The sequence below is a fragment of the Triplophysa dalaica genome, chromosome 7, assembly GCF_015846415.1.
Source record: "Triplophysa dalaica isolate WHDGS20190420 chromosome 7, ASM1584641v1, whole genome shotgun sequence".
NCBI lineage: Eukaryota > Metazoa > Chordata > Actinopteri > Cypriniformes > Nemacheilidae > Triplophysa > Triplophysa dalaica.
Window position 1 is genome coordinate 14,708,178 of NC_079548.1, and position 20,790 is coordinate 14,728,967.

The window sequence follows — 20,790 nt, forward strand, 5'->3', positions numbered from 1 at the left end:
GAAAATCTGAACAGAATTTAAAACAAATGTTCATGTCTAACTGCTTGATAGGGATGTGATTCCTGACATCATCAGGAGTCTATCTGAAAACTCATTAGCAATAAAAGAGAATATGCATGGAAATCAGTTCAGAATTTAAACCTTTGCTATAAGTGTGAAGACTTCAACACAGAGACGACTAAAATGAGCAAGTTATGATTTATTCAAAGCCTGCATGAGTGGACGAATTAATTCAAAGACTAGATTGAAATAACTTTGAGCTACACTGAGGGGAAGATTAATGTCAGGAAAAGGGGGGTAGGGGTGCGTCCATTTCCTTTACAGCCCGGGACCCTGGCGGAGAAACACACGCCTGGCTCCAGTGAGAGAGTGGGAAAAGGGCCGTTTAAGAGAAAAATCATAAAAAGCAGAAATGACTGAGATGCTTCTTTTGGTGAACGTGAGGCAGTCTGTTTAGACAGTATGTCTGACATGCTGTGGGAGAAATATGATGCTCTTTGCATAACCCGACCTGTTCTAAACCTTCTAGTAATAAAGTATGCTGTCCATCTCTTATAATGCAATACTGTATGGCAAAAGCATACAGAATGACCTACTTTAACCTCTGTATACACAATTACCATAGAAAAAAAGAATCCCATGGCATCTATTTAGTATTAAAATAGCTTTTCCTAATAATATAAAAGTATTTTGTTTTGAGTCTCCTGCTTATCACATTTAACTCCTGGGAATGTTAATATAACCGGTGAAATTTATAAGATATCCCAATGACAATAGCCTTTTTTACAGTATAAGTTGCAATATGAACTCCAATTCCTTAACTAACGGATCCACGATGTGCTATACAGTAATACGTTGTTGCTTGATATTTTTTTGCAGAAGCTTATGTGTCCACACCTCTGATATGAGCACATTCACCAAGATCTCTATCTACAATCCAACCGGAACTTTCTTCTTGCCCACAAGGATAGGATAAGACAAAATTGGGTTTGTTGGATCTCATCTGTATTTCTGAGGCAGTCTGGCAGGTACGGTCTCCAGATGGAGGCATCTGCACACAATCTGAGTAGAGAGGTTCAATTCTTTACACAGATGCCTGTCAGTCTGCTCGCATCGGTCCAGCATCTGGACCTGAAGAACCTTCTCAAAATATCTCAACATTCCTCATCTCCAGTAGAATTGGGTTTACTGACTGACACTCATTAAATCTGTTTATTTGCCACAAGGATTAGGATGAGAATGACTCTTGAAGTGGCTGTCTTTAGAAAACCATAGTGATAATAAAGTGTATGTGTCCATGTGCACTCCCCAAAGGATTAGCAGAACTATTTCACACAGGAATACTCATATGGAAATAAGCGTAGACTTGCAGGGGCACAGCTAAGTGATTATTTATTGTATTACATCTATCTGTGGTTATTGTCTGACTTATTTTACATTTACTTTAACATTATCTCTACACATGAGAAAAAAGGTTAGGAAACACTAGTATACATTATGAAAAGGCACTATTTTTCCACCACTTGTTCTACAAAAGTTTAAGTTTGAGCTTGTCTCATTAAGGAAATTCAGATTCAGATATTATGCATGTTTTCAGGCGATGTTCTTAATAGCACTGCAGCATTTTAAAGAATGTCAAACACAGTCCACTTTCCTGCCTTCCTCTCTCTTTCCACCCACCACCACTGTACCCACGATTCCATTGTGTGAGCTTACGTAACAGCTGTCAGCCCTCATACCCTGTTTCTCTTCACTTCACACCTCTCATTCATCTTCACAATGCCACACGGTTGCGTAGTAGTGATGCACAGGTCGTCTCATAACCCCCGAGCCCACGGGTCAGGGCGGGTAAAGAAATTGTCAGTTTATTTGCTACTTTATTAACATTAAAAGAAAAGAAAAAACCCTTACCCGCACATCACTATTGGGTGGACATTTAGACCTATATGGTTGTTTTTTTATTTCCAACCTGATAGGTTGCTATTTTTGATGTACGGTTTCAAATACGATTTGGTGAGTAATTTACAAAATGACAGTGATCTACTTAAGGTTCCATTATCAAAACAAAAACAGGTTTAATGTGTAGGGTGCTAGATGGTCTGATCAAAGTGATAAGTGCATTTAGAAGTGCGTAAATAATTCATGATCTTGCCAAGGTGAAATGATCAACAGTTAATGTGCTTAAGAATTCTGCCTTCTCCTCTACCTCCCGGATTATGTGGGTCAGGTCCCCAGATTAAGGTCATGTGTTATAAATGCCCCAGGGAACCAAAGCAAAAACAGGACAAAGGAAGGACTAGTTGACAATGGGTGCTTGACATTTTCATAGTTAACTCATTATTGCACATGGTGTTGATGACTAAAATCTTAAATTGATATTGTTTTTGACTCTTTAAACTCAAAATGTTGAATTTATTAGGATCTAAATTCAAGATTTTTTTTTTAAAGTGATAGTTCACCCAAAAATGAACATTCTGTCATCACTACACACTCTCTTGTCATTTCAAACCTGCATGTCTTTCTTTATTCTGCAGAGCACAAAAGAAGATATTTTGAAAAAGGTTGGTAATCGAACAACAGTTGTACCCATTTACTTCTATTGTATTGACACAAAACCAATGGAAGTCAAAGAGCACCGCCGTTGATCGGTTACCAACAATCTTTTAAAATATCTTCTTTTGTGTTCTGCAAAAGAAAGAAAGTCATACGAGTTCGAAATGATAAGTGAATATAACTATTAAGAAAAATAATATGTTCAGCTCAGAACTTGTAACAATTATGCATCAGCTAAATATGAACAGAACAATACTACTACAAAATGTTTAGTCTTAGTTTACGTTAATAACAATATTTAATACTAATATTTTTTAAAGAAAAAGTTGTAAACGTTTACATTAGTTCATGCATTATGAACAAATATAAACAGTTGTATTGACATTTACAATTAACAAATGCTGAAAAATTATTGTTAGTTCATGTTAGCAAATGCATTTACTGGTGTTACCAAATACAATGCATAATATGATTTATAATATAGATTTTAAGACTTCAACCACTGGATATTTGAGAGCATTTAGAAAGAAAGAGAGAGAGAGAGAGAGAGAGAGAGAGAGAGAGAGAGAGAGAGAGAGAGAGAGAGAGAGAGAGAGAGAGAGAGAGAGAGAGAGAGAGAGAGAGAGAGAGAGAGAGAGAGAGAGAGAGAGAGAGAGAGAGAGAGAGAGAGAGAGAGAGAATATACACAGAAATCTCCCTCAATCACCTCCCAACAAACCAATTTCATCCGTATCACTTTGGTAGGGCCAGTCATAAATCCATGCACTTTTACCCCAGAGCATCCCTTTTCAACAGACAGCCGAGGAAACCATAGTGAACAAGGCTTTCAACGATTCTTTTACCTAGGGACCCCATATGTTTCCTCCGCCAAAATAGCTCAGCTCTAATTGCTGCTGGGATATGCGAACAGGTTGCAGAGGTGGGGAATGAATAACCCATCCCGTCATATCTTCATCAGTATGTCGAGTCATGCTCAACAATGTTCATCCTCTTATTAAACTAATCAGCAATTTACCACTATAAGATATACTATTTCCAGATGTTTTTCAAGTAGCGAATCTTTGCAGAAAATGTCGAGAACGTGCTGAATTGTGGAAATATATGCCAACTGCTGCACAGATATCGTCTGGAAATACTTTTTCCAATTCACTCTCCCTCCAGATTTGTACACACACTCACACCTCTGTATAGAGGCCTCGGTTAAACGAACAGAGAAGCATGTGCAACCCTTCTGAGAAACATAGCCCTCAACACGGGATGTCCTCACAAGAGACACGCTCATAAGAATTCCATCAAAGGTGGCCAACTAATGAGACACCAAAGTTCAACAAAACCGACACGAGGTCTCTGTCTTTCCTCCCTTTCGCTCGCTCTCTCTCTCACTGTGGCTCACTCAAAGCCATCTGCACTGTAATTCAATCATCAAGCTAAGCATTGGAAATAATGATTACTTGGATTAGCTACAGGACTCCAGGCCACTATCTTAATATTGACTGGCACCGAGTGTAAATATGAGCCCTGGAAGTGGTTTCTTTAGATTTTTCAAAGAATGTTTTGTGATGCTTTGTCAACACCTCATCACATCATGTACAGACTAAAGCAGAACTACAATTGAGCCGTTTCATGTTTAGGCATCAGTAACAGAGGACACTGTGTAAGTATACAGAACAAAATACATCCTCAACTTGCTTATAGATGTTCAAAGCTATAGCAATCAATAGTATCTCAGATCATTGTTTTTGTAAAAACAAATGCAGGTAGGGAATTTCAATCAATTGACCAAAACTTTGTTACAAAGCCCAGTTAACGTCCGGCGTAACCAATCACTGTCAAACAGGACTGCAGACTGACTAATTGGATTCTGGGTAGCTTTGTGTTTCCAATACAGAGGTGGAGCTTGACATTAAACCTAACAAACACTCTCCCTATTGCTTATCAGTCTTGCTGTCTGAAGATGCTGATTCGTTGTTTGTGTGTGAAACAACATTTATTTGTCTGTAGAGCTTTATGACTATGTAAACTCATAAACACTGTGCTTGCTCAATATGCCTGCTGGTTGAAACGGCACATGCTTAACCCTCCAAAATCCTATTTACATAACTATACATGACCTCCACCAACAAACCATAAATGCCAAAAATATTCAAATGTATAGTATGCAAGAATGTTAATCCTACGCAACCACTGACAACCCCACTTGATGTAATGACACAAAGCTGTCATCGCTTACAGCACATCTACATGTTGCTTCGGTGGTAGTAAGCCTAAAGATGAAGCTCATTGGCAGCTCGTTCCCGTCCCCATTGTGAAAGTGCAGTGATGTGAATGCACCTCATACTCGCTCACCCCATCATTACAGGGGGCCGGTGTTTTAGCTGAGCAGGAGTGCATCGCTGCCACACCGGAGAACAGGCAGAGGATGAGAGATGAGTGTCGACACAGAGCCTGGCGCTCAGATGAGCGACATCATGGCTGTGGCTCTCTGCCTCGAGCCCCGGGGGTTATTCTAATCCAGATACACTCGGCACATGTAAGACAAAGAAAATCTATCGCAGCCGAGCTGCTGTGCAGGAGACACTGTTGAAAATGTCACAGATGTGGTGAAGAAGATGAAACAGAATCTGGCCATGCGAAGACAACAGAGATGAAAAGCTCAATCCAGGTGTGCATCTGCTTTAACATCACACGTTTTGCAGAAGACGGCTCGGACCTGCTGAGCAAATCTTGCTTTCTGTGGGAATTATGTTTAACATGGGATTGCACATGATGTTCCTCACAATGAGTTAATGTTACAAAAAATGTTCAGTATGAGGTATGTGTATTAAACAGCTGTGCCTACCAAATCACCTGCAAATTTTCCTTTTATTACCTCATTTTCACAATTAACACAAAAAAGCATTCACTTACAAATGTTAATGGCAATTTATTGATGTAAGTGTGTCAGAATAGATGCACATCATCCAGCTGGTATATGAAGCTAGTATAAGGCATGCAAGACATGATGAATGCCCTGGCAGTAAAGAACGGCGTGAACCCATGCAGATGCGCCGATCATGTGAATCAGTCGAGCTCTATGATAATGTGAATGTCTGGACCAGCGGGAACTCTCTCCTATCAAAACCAAGGCTCGAGTTAATCCAGTAAACATCTCCGGCATTCATTAAAGGGTAGGGCTTTCTTCAGCTGTGCTCCGTCTCATCAGAAAGTGATCCAACCACTCACGATCTCACTTCCCACCAAGATGCAATAATGCAATGATTTTGAAAACACCTACTTGCTTTCCCAGGCTTGGGCCTCTGCAGGAGCTTCTGCACCGTCATCAGGTCCTCGGTCTTCACCGCTTGAAGTAATTCCTGATCTTTCCCCATCGTTATTTATTTTCACATCCAAAGCATCCTCTGAATGTGCGTGTAGTGTTGCCCAGAGAGCTCCTCTGCGGATCCTCCCTCTTGCGATGGAGCTGCAGGGCGCGATGATGATGATGATGATAATGCACACTGGCGGAAGGATGCTCTTATTCTATGGAGCTGGTTCCTATATGAATCACAGATGGTTTTATTCCGATTTCATGGAGCCGTCAAGTGATTAATTTCGCTTTACAGCCGAGATCCACTGCGCCGCATTCATAAACACATTAGGGGTGATTCGGGTTATCAGTCCGATGCGTGATAGCCAAACGGCGATCGGTCCACTCTAGAAAATCATTATCGGATGGATCACGTTTTGATGGCGTGAGCGGTTTGGGTTGCAAGAAATACAAAAAATTCGGTCTTGCTTTAAATTCCCATATGCGCATTTACCTGGGGTCCGCGAGGCTGTACCGAAGAGGCGTCAGTCGGTGATGCCATAGCTCCGTGCGCGTAGTACTCGCGCTGTTTTTTTCTGTCCTGTGATGAATTTACACAAGCAGTGTGCAATGTGCATTACCCCAGCCGTGGATTGGGCTGACAACATTGCTGTGGTAAATGGCTCCGCTTCATCCAGAGGGCGGTCCCTGAGTTTAGCAACACCCCCCGATTCAGTGCTTGACAGCCACATGCTGCTAGAATACAATTCGGATACACTGAATCACAAGAATAATTGGCAATACGATGGAAATTCGTTGTTCTTACCATCTACCAAAGTTGGACTGTCCCAAGAATCATCTCACCTGTGCACTGCTTGTGTTGCCACTATTCGTGGCGTTTGTATTTAGACCTTTCATTTAATACAAATTATCAGTGTTGGGTAAATTACTCTGAAAAAGTCATTAATTACTAGTTACTCATTACATATTCAATAGTGTAATTAGATTACTGTCAAAATGACTCTCTCCAAAAAGTATTTAGTTACTCATTACTAATTACTTTCTATCCTACGTCGACCTTGATTAGTTAAGTGATTCAAGAATATACAAGAAACGGCTTATTTAATTCATTCAAATAAAAAATATTATTAACTGACCAAAGTATTACAAATGTGAGAATTATACATTAAAGCACAGATTTTAAAGTAAGACTTTCAATTTTGATGTCGATTACACTATTGGACACGCATATATTTCACAAAGTATTTAATTACATCAAAAGTAACTGTATTTAAATTACAGAAAACATATGAGTAATCCCTTACTTTACTTTTTCAAGGGAAAAGTAATTAGATTACAGTAACTAATTACTTAACTAGTTACGCCCAACACTGCAAATTATAAAGTTGAAACTTAGACATGATAGTAGAAAGCCTAACACATGTTATTGTTTTCCTAAGTCTCGGTATGAATGAGTCTCGAGATTACATAATAAACTACAAAAAGAGCGTGGCATGGTGCCTACGAAACAAAACTCTTTGCTGAATACCTAGCTAGACTATTGTCTTAACTACATGGGGTTTCTTTGACTCAAATTGTGAGTCAAGTTGACACTCTTTCAGCAACAGAATCGTGATGTATGTGCGCTATTGACAGCTCCTTCCATCTCTTAAAAAACAGCATTGGTAAGCAAGCACTGTTCATTGGGACTTACCTGCCCCTGGCTGCTGGCACAACTTGTTTCTCGCTTTAGCTGTTAATACAAAAACATTTCTCAGTACACAATCAGTGGCTAACCAATTTTCATGAAAATTTGACCCAAATGTGTAGGTGTTACTTTAACGTAACACAAAAACAAACGCAATTGTGATGCACTTAAGTTCATCCTTTAACTGGCCTGCTTTCATCAATATCACCGTGCAGATCATCACCGTCCACCATCAACATTGCGCATATTTTCCTTCAATGTGATTTAGCGCCACCCAGTGGTGACATGCAAAAACATCTTTAACGGCTTATCATAATTGACTGTTCATCCTGCAGATACTGACCTCTAGTGTTCGCTTCTCACATTGCACATCAGAATGCACGAATGAGCGGAGACAGAACTCTTGGTGCAAAATTCTTTTTAAGCAAAATGTTTTGCGGCTACCACGTAACCTAAAGACGACCTATTTTTAAACGTGAGGTCCAATAATATCACATACATGTCGGCGTCACATGCTATTCTTACAGTTCTATAAAAAGTTTAAAACATATTTTAGTCACAATGCAAGTGAATTACAGTGAAATAACACACTATGGATTACTGATAAAAAGAGTGGGTGGATGATGGATGGATATCCAAGTTTAAAAAAGTTGTACATCAGCCTCTCATAACTGCAGGAAAAGTACAAGAAATGTGCTGTAGGGCACAATACGTCAACATCACGTAGTAGGTTCAAGTAAATGTTGTTGTTGATGTCACCCTAAAAATATCTTGATCATTTCAGAACGCTTTAAAGAGATAATTAATTCACAATTTCTATAGTTATAAAAGAAAGTTGGCAATGTGTCTAATTATTACATCATCCTATTGGACAGTACAGTACTAACTGTCCTTCATAGTTAACGTGTGACGCATTCTAAAATTTAAATGTAAATGTAAATAATGCCTCTTTTGGGGATTTTGGCAGTGTTTTGAGTTTATGAATATATATGCTAAATAACAACTTTTATTTTGTAATTGCAGTCTGAAAGTTTAGCTTTTGTTTGCCAAACGCTTCCTTCATGCGCATGGGGTTTTAAACAAAAAAGGGGGCGGGAGTCTAGTAGCGTTGAATAATCTGATTGGCTAGCAATGACAGCAGACAGTAGGAAAACATAGTGATCCGTCATTTGATTGGCTGACAGGGTTGTATCAAACTGAAAATATTCGCCCGCAGCGCTTACTGTTGCCAGAGCGTCAATGGCGGAACTCCGCTGCAGAAGTTAATATGACACAAGACAGGCTCACATAAGGTACGATTGCAAAAATTGCTAATCAACACTTCCTGGTTCCTTTACCGTTTATATTTTAGTGTTTAACTGCAAGTTCTGACTCTTTAGGATGATGTTTATGGGTGGAGCAGTTAGAAGATGTACTGTTGAAGAGCGTTGTTAAATGCTTTCTTTAGGTGTGATATACATGCAGAATATTTTAATGTCCATGTGTCTTTGCTGTGGTATTCATGATATGGGGTTCATTTATTTGTTTCTTTTTCTTTCTTTTTCTTTCTTTGTTTCTTTGTCGCCCTTGATTTCTCCTTTTGTACATGTATGAACATGTTGGGTGTTGTGTATGATGCATTCGTGTTGCCCATAGAGAATATTAGTCTACTGCTTTATTTCAGTCGTCTCTGTTATGCTGAGACTGTACAAAAAAAAGGTTGTACCCTTTTTTTAAGATACTGTAAAGCTGATGGGCACCAAATATTAGAAATTATGCCAGTTTATAAACACATGTTTATCTGTTTAATTCATATTTTGTCTCCATCATAAGAAGAGGGCCCTTTAAACTGTAGATCCATCAGTGGTTGGTAACAGTTTGTGAAGCAGTGCATTTTTCTGATCAGTCCCAATGTTGGCAGATGATGTGATATTTTGTCAGTAAATCTGGGTCACCTCCCTCTGAAAGTCAGCCAGTCCTGTGTTGTACTCCCCGATGTATTCACTTGTGGGAAAGGATCAGTCTCGACCAGCAACAGATAATATAATTGCTTGTCTCAATGCTCTATGCCTAGATTACTAACCTACACAATCTTGAATCCCTTTTGCTAAACCATGGATTAGATTTTGGAGACACCCTCCCTTCCCTTTGATCATTTTCATATTTGTAGCTCATACAGCTCATACTATTATTTTAATCATTGAAAATTAGTTTCTAGGTTTACACACCTGTTAACACAAACTGGTTACAATTTGACATGTTTGAGTCTCACAGGTGTGGGGATGAAAGCATTCTTATGAGAGGAGCTGCATAGCTTCATTCTCTATTCGATCCATCTGTCCTATATCCATTTTCACTTACACAAATAAACAGCTAGGCAGCTTTTGTCCTTTCCTGTACAATGGTACCAATGTCTGTATGGTTAAGTTAGGTCATGTTTGTGATTTCAAACCACATGGGCAGATGAAAGAAATGTGATTACTTTTATTTCGACCTTTAAGGAAGTGGTTTTATTGTAGCATGCTAGTAGTGAAAACAATAATAATAAAGAAACAGCTATTTCAATTCAAATTTATTTCACGCTTTTCACAGTTGCTAAAAAGCGAATATGAACTTGTTTTCTTTGCAGTATTGAGGTCTGAAATATTTTGACCTGTTTCTTCAGTATTCATTTTTCTCTTTAATAAATGCAAATATAAACAATATTTTTTATTTGAAATTTGGGGAAATTATTTTTCGTTCACAGAACGAAACAAAAATGATCATTTTACCTAAACACATACCTATAACTAATAAATTCAGGAAAAAATGAAAATAATTTTGAAATGGTCTCCTAATTTTGTCCATGGCTGTATATATTCATTGTATTCATATTGAGGAAAAACTGCAATAATACTATGAAAACTGTTCTTCTCTTGCTAGTGAGATACATCCAGCTGTATGAATTCATAGCACACAGCTCATGAAGCAGAACGTAGCCTGCAGTAAATCATTTCCGTGACTCCTGTAGTTGTGCTGAAGTGATAGATGACATGGATGTGGTTTCTCAAGGCTACCTTACTGTTTATTAGCTGAGGCTTTTAGTCATAACTACATGTGACTGCAGTATGAGCTCAGAATGGTGAAATCAACAGATATGCCTGTGAAAGTGTCGTTATGATTCAAAACACAGATGGAAATGATGTGGTTGAGGACTTTTTTTACATATGATCACTGACCCTCAGGAACAGTTTATGGTTTTGTGATGTATGGAATTTCATGCTCCTGTTATCATTATTTGAGCTTTGTTAGCGTGCCATTTTCCAAAGTGGGTGTGTTATGGCTTCTGTTGTTGTCGCTGAAGTGTTGTAACGTCACAGATGAGAAATCCAAGCCGAAGTTTGCTATCTCTTTCAATGGAAATGTTATCCTACACTTTACCTTGATATTTGTGCTTTGGTAGAGTCCACGAGGATGTCAATAGAGGCGGAGGCATTGCTGCAGGAGGCAAAGGAGAGCATCGAGGCAGCCCAGAACTACAGGAGCGAGCTACAGCAGAGACTGCATGGACTCAGCCAAGCACGCAAACAGGTATTGCTGAGAATCTCTGTACTGATACAGAAAAAAAACATTTTCATATATTATTTTCAGTGTCAAGCAGTTTGTCTATCCACACCTTAGCTGCTGCACAACATCACACAACTTCTGCCTGTCAGATGGTGTATAATGTTTAACAGTTATTCCTAGTAGGATTTTGAACCAATGAGATATGTGGAGCCCTCCATTTTGATATTGTGTCAGATTGGGTTTACGGGCAGCATTACTGTCATACCAAACCCATTCTGACAATAATGATATTACTATTGATCGCATGCAGCATCACCCAAACAATATCCTCAAACTCATCAACAGTGCAACAATAAAGACCCATTCAGCTCTCTACAGTGACCAAATAAAGTGGCATATGTGGGTGTTTTCGAGAGCACAAATGTGATACTTCTGCCATCTTGGTGAAGTGAGTCAACCCTCTGTGCCAGGAAGCCTGTTGGTCAGCACAGAAGGGCTGATTCAAGCTGCGTGTCTCCTGGGGTGGCTGAAGGATGCAAAGCTGCTCGCTGTTATCGGCAGACTCCTGCTTCTGGCATCTTACCCAACTTCCTCCCCCCCCACTTCCCAGAATGCCTTGTCCAGAGTGTAAACAAGGCTGTTATTTCCTGCACTTCGAAAGAGACAGTTAACTCTGAGAATGTTTAAACTCAATGGAGAGCGGATTAAACCAATCTCCTCAGGTTTAGGATCATTGACGGTTGATTGTGCGACACCCTACGGTGCTCTGTGATTAACCTCACAGCGCGTGCAGCCGTCTAAGCAAGATCCCATATGTGCATCCCATCTGATATGATTATATCACATGCCACGCTCCGTTACGCTCAGCACACAGTCGTATGTATAGGTCAAAGCATGAGCTACACATGGACCCTGTGACCATTTACTTCCTGTGTTATCTCTTGTCTTTGTATGACGATCCAAGTGTTCAATGAATTTAAACTGCAAATAAATGCAAATAGAAACAATATTTTTGTTAGAAATTTGGGAGAAATATTGTTAGTAGGTCACAAAAAAAAAGCATTCCTTTAACCTAAACACATAGCTATAAATAGTCAATTCCGAAAATCTGAAAATGGTCTCTTATTATTTCCACAGCAGTAAGTTTTTGCTCATACCATGCAGCCATCCTTGATGTTGTCTCTTAAAAAGTTTCTTGTCCACTTCCTCTTTACTTTTTACACTTCTTCGTAGCTGCTAAGGCTTCCCTAAAACCTACAAGTTGGCCTTGTTTGCCACAGCCTGTCACGTTCAAGTAATATAGGTGTCTGTGCCAGTCTACGATAAGTAACAAATGTGTTTTAAATCTGAACGTTTGCATGACCTTATGATCCCAGAGATCCAGGTCCTACATCTCAACATCCTGTGATTGGGGGGGGAGTCTGCGCTTCTAATCGCCCCCACCCCAAACCAGCCAAGGCCCAGAGATCCTGCCTCCATCCTCTACACACCCCTCTCAGCTCATTGTCCCGAATAACAATATTTAGCCGAGAGATTCAGTCCTGGCTCAAAGTATTCAGATCGATCATGATAAGAGTTAAGGCGAATGAGGAATTTTGCACGTCTATGGACAGATGCATTTCCTGCATCAGCCGCAAACAAAGCACTGTCTGGAACTTTCCAACAGGCGTGATTAATAACACACTCTTAACAAACGTCTCTTTTAGGCTTCGTGCATTTATCCTGGTACACTTTATCTGTGTTATTTTAGACTGTCTTCTCACATCCTGGAGCGTTATCTCTCTACCTACACACTGCGACAACAGTCAGTCGAGTACCATGTTGCTGGTCGGCAGTATCATCAACAGTCACGATGACCCATTTTCCATGTTTCTGCTCTGTGCACGTATATGCGCATATCTGTCAACATGCTTTCGCTCAAGGCAGCGTCACGCTTCACTGATTACAAGGGCCTAAAATGTTCCTCGTTCCAAACATGTGACTCAACGGATTCTCAGAATGTAGAGTATGTTTGCCTGTATTATATTGTTTGTCAGTGTAAGAAAATGGTTCACATCAATGTTTGTGTTGATTGATAGGGCTCTAGTGATTTTACAGAATTTTCAACTTCATTTTTTGTGTATTTAATTCAGTAATTTAGTGATTTTAAATTTTTGCTCATGCCAGAGTATTTCGATGTGCCCCTGAAGAGCCTTTAAGAACCATTACCCTTTTTACAAACCCGGGTTTCATGTTCACAAGGCAAGAGGAACTGTTCTTTTTTGCATTGTAAACCGCTAGACTTCCTGTCACTCTTGGCTCCATTTTGCTGAAGGTGAAGCAGTTACTCTGAAACATGCATTGAGTAAAATGAAAAGTACCATCTACTTGTAACCACATCCGCTTTTAGTCTTACAAATCATCTACTGTCTTGTTCATGTAAATGTGCCTGTGTGGTCCTTAAAATGCCAAAGTCCAGTTTTGTTAAGTTACTTTGATTTATGTAACACTTAAATTACATTTTTGAGGACATACAATTTTTGATTCACAGTTGTAACACTTGTGAGTTTTTGCATAAACGTAAATCTTTCTTTGTCTGTGGTCATATGGCGCGAACACGTGTTCTTCTGTGTGTAATGAGTTGCCCATGATGTATAATCACATGCAAGGATCACTACGTACTGGTTAACTGGCCAATCATAGCTTAACTCGCTTTGCAGAGAGAAGAGCTTTGTAAAAAATCCACCTGTTTCATAGAGGCGGGGCAAAGAGGAGATACAAACATGCACAATATGCGGAAAATACAGCGTTTTTGAACCTTCTATCATGAATACACATTGCATTACATCTAAAACAAACAATAATATTCGCTTTAGCCATGTCATATGACCCCTTTAATATAAATTAACTGATACATTTATATCACGTAAATGTTAAAAGCACCTGTGAACTTTATAAAATAAACACAGTTAAGGCGAACCCGGTTGGAACCTATTATTTATTTTTTCCTCTGCATTTTTAAGTTATTTTACAAGATAAAAATCAGTTGCAGGATCTATACCTCTCTTTTGCACATTTGCGCCATGTGTAGGTACGGGGCAGTGCCAGCCAGACACGTGAGACTCTGCAACGGCACTTTCAGGATCTGCAGACGACAGTGAGCCGGCTGCTGACTGAGAGGCTGAACATTCTGCTCCAGGAGGTCGACAGCATCGAGCTGGAGAGCGTCAGCCCCTTAGACGACTGCCAGAAGCTCATTGAGCATGGAATCAGCACAGCCGATGAACTGCTCCGAGAGGGTGAGTGTGTCTGAACTCAAAGCCACAGCAGTGGAACTAAAGGTCATCCACTACAATGATCTGCAGTGATTCTTCAGCTACGATCTCATTGTATGGAATTTAAAGTATAGTACTTTAATACTTTTAAGTACTTTTAAAGTATATTAGACCCTAATTTGTGTTGAGAAAGTATTTATTAGATTACAAATTAGATTTAGGCTTGTGATAAAAAGGCTTCCTTGTTGAAGAATACTCAGTGGCTGACAGAGTTCTGTCATATGTAAGCTTCAGAGACTACATCTCGTGGTACATTTCTTTTATTGAAAGGCTGGTTTGAAAAACGTAGAAAACTCAATTTGGAAAGTTTGATTTGATTAAATTCCATTAATACAGTATAGTCTCTTAAAATAAAAAATATTAAAATATGTTTTTGTTAGTATTAATATATTCTTACAATGCATGACAAACAGCTTGTTCTAACGGGATTGTGGCGCCACACATCTGGTGTGAACAAATTTTGTAATTATAATGGGTTCTAATGCGTTCTATTGTAGAGATCGACCAATACATCGTTTTCCTGATAATTATCCCGATATTTAATCAATATCCCATCATCGGGTATCTGTTTTCTAATATCGGATTCACCGATAAGCTCCGCCATCTTGTGGCCGTTTAGAGAATTGCGTGCAGGACCGTCACGGAGACGCGCGACAGAGTGCACAGTGGGTAATGTATACTCACTTGCTTTATTAATACACTTATATTTAACATGAGAGCAATTAATGCACAAATGAGATTGTACATCGACTCCCATTATAAAAGAACCAGGTGGATATCTTTGCAGGCACAGTGTCGTAGAGACAAGGGGGTTGAATCATTTGACTCCGACAACCAATCACTCTTTCAAGATCATCATGACGCTATGATGCCACGCCCCTATCAACCATTTACAGCAACCGTTCCCATAGACTCCCATTATTAAAGAACCAGGTGGATATCTTTGCAGGCACAGTGTCGTAGAGACAAGGGGATTGGCTCAATTGACTTAGGCAACCAATCAGTATCCCATGAACTTCATTACGTTACGACGCCATGCCCCTAGGAACCAAACAGGTTAGCCTAGCAACCATTTAGCAATACCTATATGTAAGCCTGAGAACATCTTAGAGACACAGGGGTTGGTTCATTTCACTCATAGCCTAGAGTATCATCAAGTAGAACATGCTAAGCCACGCCCCTGGAAACCAACAAGGTTAGCCTAGCAACCGTTTAGGATGACCTCTGTCTCTGCATCCAAACATCATAGAGACATGGGGGCTGGGTAGATTCCTGGTTAATAGTGTCATCACCCTAGAGACCAGTTCCGCGGTTTGCCACGAAGCACCACTCACATTTTCCTCAGAAAATGTACATTTCTAGTTCATATTACTGTTCACTCACCGGGTTGATGCTCAGGAAGTTTTAGCATAGCCACAGCATGTAGCTAAAATCCAACAAGAGTAACGTGTTTAAAACACCCTAAATTATACTTTCATTGACCATATAACCAATATTTCACTAATAAACATTTAAATAAATATAGCTTTAAGTATAGTTTGAATGTAACGTTAGTAATTGCATATATAAACAGTGCTTTGTCCGCAGGTATTTAATAAGACAGACAAAGATATTATTAACGTAACATACCACTTGAGATATGCAATGATTTATGTGCCGTTTTGTTTGTTACTTTCATGACAATGTATTATTCCATCAGTGTTTCCCATACAATGCATTTAACTTACTTGGGCGGGCAAGAGTACTTGGCGTAACAGTTTGTAATATTTATATCCATCCATGATAGTGACTTTATCTGCGATTGATTAATTAGAAGATAAACAGCGCTTCCGCCTCTCCTCTCTTTCCTGACTTGTTTGATGCTCTCCCGTGTTCGCATGCGCTCTCTTCTCTCCGTGTTTCTGCAAGTCCTCGGCCCCTACCAATGAGTTTGGTGGAGTGTTTGTGTTTCAGACCCCTCTATTTATTTTTTTAATTGGTTAGAATTATTCTTTTTTGAACAAAGACACTTACAGTGCATTTTATTTTCACTCTTTCAGACCCCTCTATTGGTGTATTAGTGCTTTGTATCCAAGGAGGGAGTGATTGTTCTAAATACAACAGTTGTGTTGTAATCAGTGTGTTAAAAACAGAAGTATCTGTTAATAAACATCTCATCCGCATATCGGGCACATAAGCATGCCAATAAACGGTATCTGTTTTTAAAAAACAATATCGGTTGATCAATATTCTATTGCTCCATACTGTGTAGACACGGTTTCACAGTAAGTTCATTGCAAATTAACATGATTGAATAATAAGCAAGTACAGTTTTACAAGCATAAACTACCCAAGATTAATGCTGTAAAATTAATTTGTTATTGTATGATGTGAAGGTCCAATGTGATTATTTTGGATGATCTATTGACAGAAATGCAATTTAATATACGTCTTCAGAGTTGTATAAAGACCTTACATAATGAAGCGTTATGTTTTTATCTATTTCTACAAACACCTCAGGTCCCCTTGAATGGAATTCATAATGTTGTTTCTACAGTAGCCGTAAATGGACAAACTGCTCTACAGAGCACATTTCGTAAATACGTTATCTCCTTCGGCAAAGAAGCAAAAATGTTACGACATCTGAGTTCTCTGTCAGTCACCGTAGTGCTTTGAGAGGGAGGGGTAGAGGGAGCTGTTGGTTGCAATTCGCAACCTCACTGCTAGATGCCACAAAATTTCGTACTCTGGACCTTAATACCTACTGCTTTTACCAGTAAAAATCTGAGCCACTGAAATAATTGACAGGGCAACTACAAATCTGTACTATTGTGTATTTTGTAGTGTTCGGTCCCCTGCTATTTAAATAATTTGCAGAAATGAAATCTTTAGCAGATTAAAGGTTAACACGAACTCACAAACTGTAAATTCCCTTTGAGATTAGTTGATTTAAATCAGAAGGACTTTGCAATCGCTTTACTTTACCTTAGAGATCAACTTCTTTTAATTCTTACAGTTGATTATCCATTTGTACAACCACTCTGCAACACTGTAAGCATGAACATAACAATCCGGCTGTGTGATGTCTCTGCAGGGGAGGCTGCCATCCGCTGCGGTGTAAATGAGAAGGAGGACAAGCTGGGTAGCTTCACTAAGAAAGCCCTGCAGATCCAGTTAGACAGGTGAGGAGCACACAAACTCGACCTAACAAGACTGTTGAGGCACTTAATGGAGAAGAGCTTGAATTGTCACGTTGTCACATTTCATTTGTGTTATGTGTGAATATGTCACCTTTGTGTGTCCTCAGCCTGCCTGAGGTACCTGCACTGGTGGATGTGCCCTGTCTCTCTGCGCAGCTGGATGACTCTTTGATGCACACGTTCCGTACTCAAGTGGCTCGACATGGCAGCGTGGCTTCTTATCCGCCGGTCCAAATTGAAGAGCTGGTGGAGAGACCAGGTGGTGTGCTGGTGCGCTGGTGCAAGGTGGGCCAACCTCTCACTTTAAAACATGTTCATGTTTCGTGGTTGTCTATAACACACTGTTGTAGAAGAGCGTTCGTACTTTGAAAGATTCATACTTTGAAAAATCATACACAGATGTTTTTTATAAAGCTGACATAATATTCTTGTGAAGTCTTATAATTCTCAGTTTAAAGTTGGTTGATCTTCAGTCCCTGTCGTTTGTTTGTAGGTGGATGAAGATTTTACCCCTCAGGACTACCGGTTGCAGTATCGCCGTGGTAACTCGTCTCAGTACGAGGACGCGTACATCGGTAAAGACACCGAGTTCCTGGTGCTTCAACTTGACCCACATATGGACCACCTGTTCCGCGTGTGTGCCAGAGGAGAGGGACGAACCGAGTGGAGTCCGTGGAGCATCCCACAGACTGGTTACACCACACTTGCACCCCACGGTAAATATTTTGATACAACTATGCAAACATTCTCAGACATTTTATAAGCTTAAGAAAGAGGAAGAGCCTGTTTTATTGTGTCTTTACAGAATGGCGTGCAGGTGTGGATGGTTACATTTTAAGCAGTAGGAAAAACATCACCATGCGCAGTGACTCGTCGCCAGGTCACGGAGGTGTGCTGTACTCCAACTCCCCCACCTACTTCTGCGGCCAGACCCTCACCTTCAAGTACATCTCCGACTTTTATGAGATGCAATACAACTTGCCAATAGCTGTCATAGCAGACATACTGAAACATTAGTCGTACATTAGTCGACACTTAGGTTTAGATCACATAAATGACATTGAACCGAAGTATGAGTAATGTACTAATAAAAATAATAATTTGAATCCAAACTTAGTTTGGAACAAAATAACAAAAATGTAAAAAAACGTTTGCTATAAACTTTATTATAAAAAATGATTCTCCATAAAAATAGTCATAATATCTGGCATGGCATAAAGTAACAGGCTTAACAAATGTCTTACCTTTTGGTGTGTCTGATTTTTGGCTCTGAAATATGTGTTTGCAGGATCACGGCTGCAGGACCAACAGATAAGCATGATAGTTTAGGTGTATGTGCGGACAGCAGAACTGGAACAGACTCATTGCAGAGGGACCAGGCTGTCTGCATCTCCACCAATGGTGTGATTTAAGGCGAACCCTGATTTCACAAAATTAACAGAAGAAAAATATTATATATAATGTCTGATATTAAATTTATAATTTTAATCATTCATTTCTATTTAGATGCATCTGTATACACATACAATACATAGTAAATGTATCCTGTACAAGTTTAAATAAAGAATATCAATTCTGTTCATGTGAAATCAATTCAAATATCTAATTTATAAAATGCTCTGTATTAAGTGTCTTTCCTCACATACTCCGTTTTACTTCCAGGTGCTGTGTTTGTGAATGGAAAAGAGATGACCAACCAGCTGCCAGCCGTCACTGTTGGTTCATCTGTGACCTTTGACATGGAAGTGGTCAATATCTTTCCTGTGAGCAATAACAATAACCCTAACGATAAGGGAAACTTCAAGCTGAGGGTGACGATTGGCTCAGGGAACAGAGAAGTGGTGTTCGATTGGATGCTGGATCAGGTTGTGGACAGCCTGTTCTTCGGCTGCTCTTTCACGCACCCTGGATGGAAAGTGCTAGTGTTTTGATTGGGTTTTTAAGTTATAATGATGAAAACATGGTAAAAGATCCAGAATGCTGGACCATACCGCATCAACTGAATTCAAGACCTCAAGTTCCTTTTAAATGTTGTCAAACTTCCTCCAGATTTTCACACCGCTTAAGTGTTTTGATGTCACATTTTGCCTATTAAGCAGTTCTTGTTTCTAAATTGGTGTTATGGGAACCAGTTATCACAGAATATCAAATAACTCAAATTGAACGTTCCCTGTTCTGTGATACGAGGCCAGTCACTACTCTATGGTCTTATCACATTCATACCCGTGTTGTGATATTTGTATAACTGTACATGTTCGTACAATACCGTTCAATATAGACCTTTTCTCGCAGGTTATGTGTAGCAAAGCATGCTTGCCTGGTTTACCACAAAATAATAAATCCACTGTGAAGTTCTCAAGCCCTCACAACTAGTAATGTGTACTTTACAAATAATAGCAAACGTGTGCGCTAAATTCAATGCTCAGACAATCCTTTCTTCTGTAGGTAACATGTGGAGATTACCTGTAATATACACAAACCTGTTCATATGTTTAAATATCAGAAGCTGACCTGTTTAGAACATAATAGTTTGATGTACCTATCAACTTTTTTATTGCTGTTTGCCTGGTACTGACTTCAGTGTTATTAAGTACTGTTTTAAAATTTTCCATCACAAACAGTGCAAATGATTCGGCTAGTTCAGCGACACAATGCTGATCCAAACATACCAAGACAATGATGTTTCTAATTAAGAACTGTGATATTTCACAGCGTTGTGCCATTTTTAAGAGCTTTTTTATAATTGTATCTTAATACCTGTCTTTTGTTCTTACTGCACAAGTTCATGTTTTCATTAGCGAGCTTGTCTTTTTTTATAGTTACTTGTTACATTTGAAGCATTTTGAGGTTTTTCATTAAAACATTAATTTTACCCATCAATGACTGTAGAGCCGGAGCGCTGTTGCATGAGTTTTTCTGAGACCGAACATTTAAGGTACTAAATATAATTCTTCTCTGCATAAGAGAACCGTTTATAATACATTTAACTGTTGTTTGCTCGGGCACACGAGACAATGATACACCCACAGGATGTCTGGTCTATTAAATCTATTTATAAAACTGTGACAGTTCTATGTATATTTACCTCATTTTGCTTGTGCCTTAGAAAAACTTTAAGGATCCAGCTGAACATTTGCAATATAATAAACTGTTTGGAACATTTAGATGAACTAATCCTTTGGTTTTTATTATGTTAACAGCGCAGATTTAAAAAAAATCAATCAA

The 20,790-nt window shown here is 39.2% G+C and overlaps 2 protein-coding genes across 2 annotated transcripts in view; one reads left to right on the forward strand and one right to left on the reverse strand.

The window, feature by feature from the left end:
• The window catches only part of caskin1 (CASK interacting protein 1), a 72,671-nt gene extending 66,167 nt beyond the window's left edge, over positions 1 to 6,504 (reverse strand). Inside the window, 1 exon segment of the mRNA XM_056751780.1 lies at positions 5,828 to 6,504. Coding sequence (XP_056607758.1) covers positions 5,828 to 5,921 — 94 coding nt within the window. The 5' untranslated portion in view covers positions 5,922 to 6,504.
• Positions 6,505 to 8,714: 2,210 nt separating this feature from the next.
• Positions 8,715 to 20,729, forward strand: crlf3 (cytokine receptor-like factor 3). The gene is made up of 9 exons (XM_056752233.1): positions 8,715 to 8,839; positions 10,969 to 11,096; positions 14,143 to 14,350; positions 17,460 to 17,547; positions 17,673 to 17,850; positions 18,059 to 18,281; positions 18,371 to 18,509; positions 18,854 to 18,966; positions 19,228 to 20,729. Exons 2-9 carry the CDS (start codon positions 10,980 to 10,982, stop codon positions 19,494 to 19,496), a joined length of 1,335 nt encoding a protein of 444 aa, XP_056608211.1. The 5' UTR covers positions 8,715 to 8,839; positions 10,969 to 10,979; the 3' UTR covers positions 19,497 to 20,729.
• Positions 20,730 to 20,790: the final 61 nt, after the last annotated feature.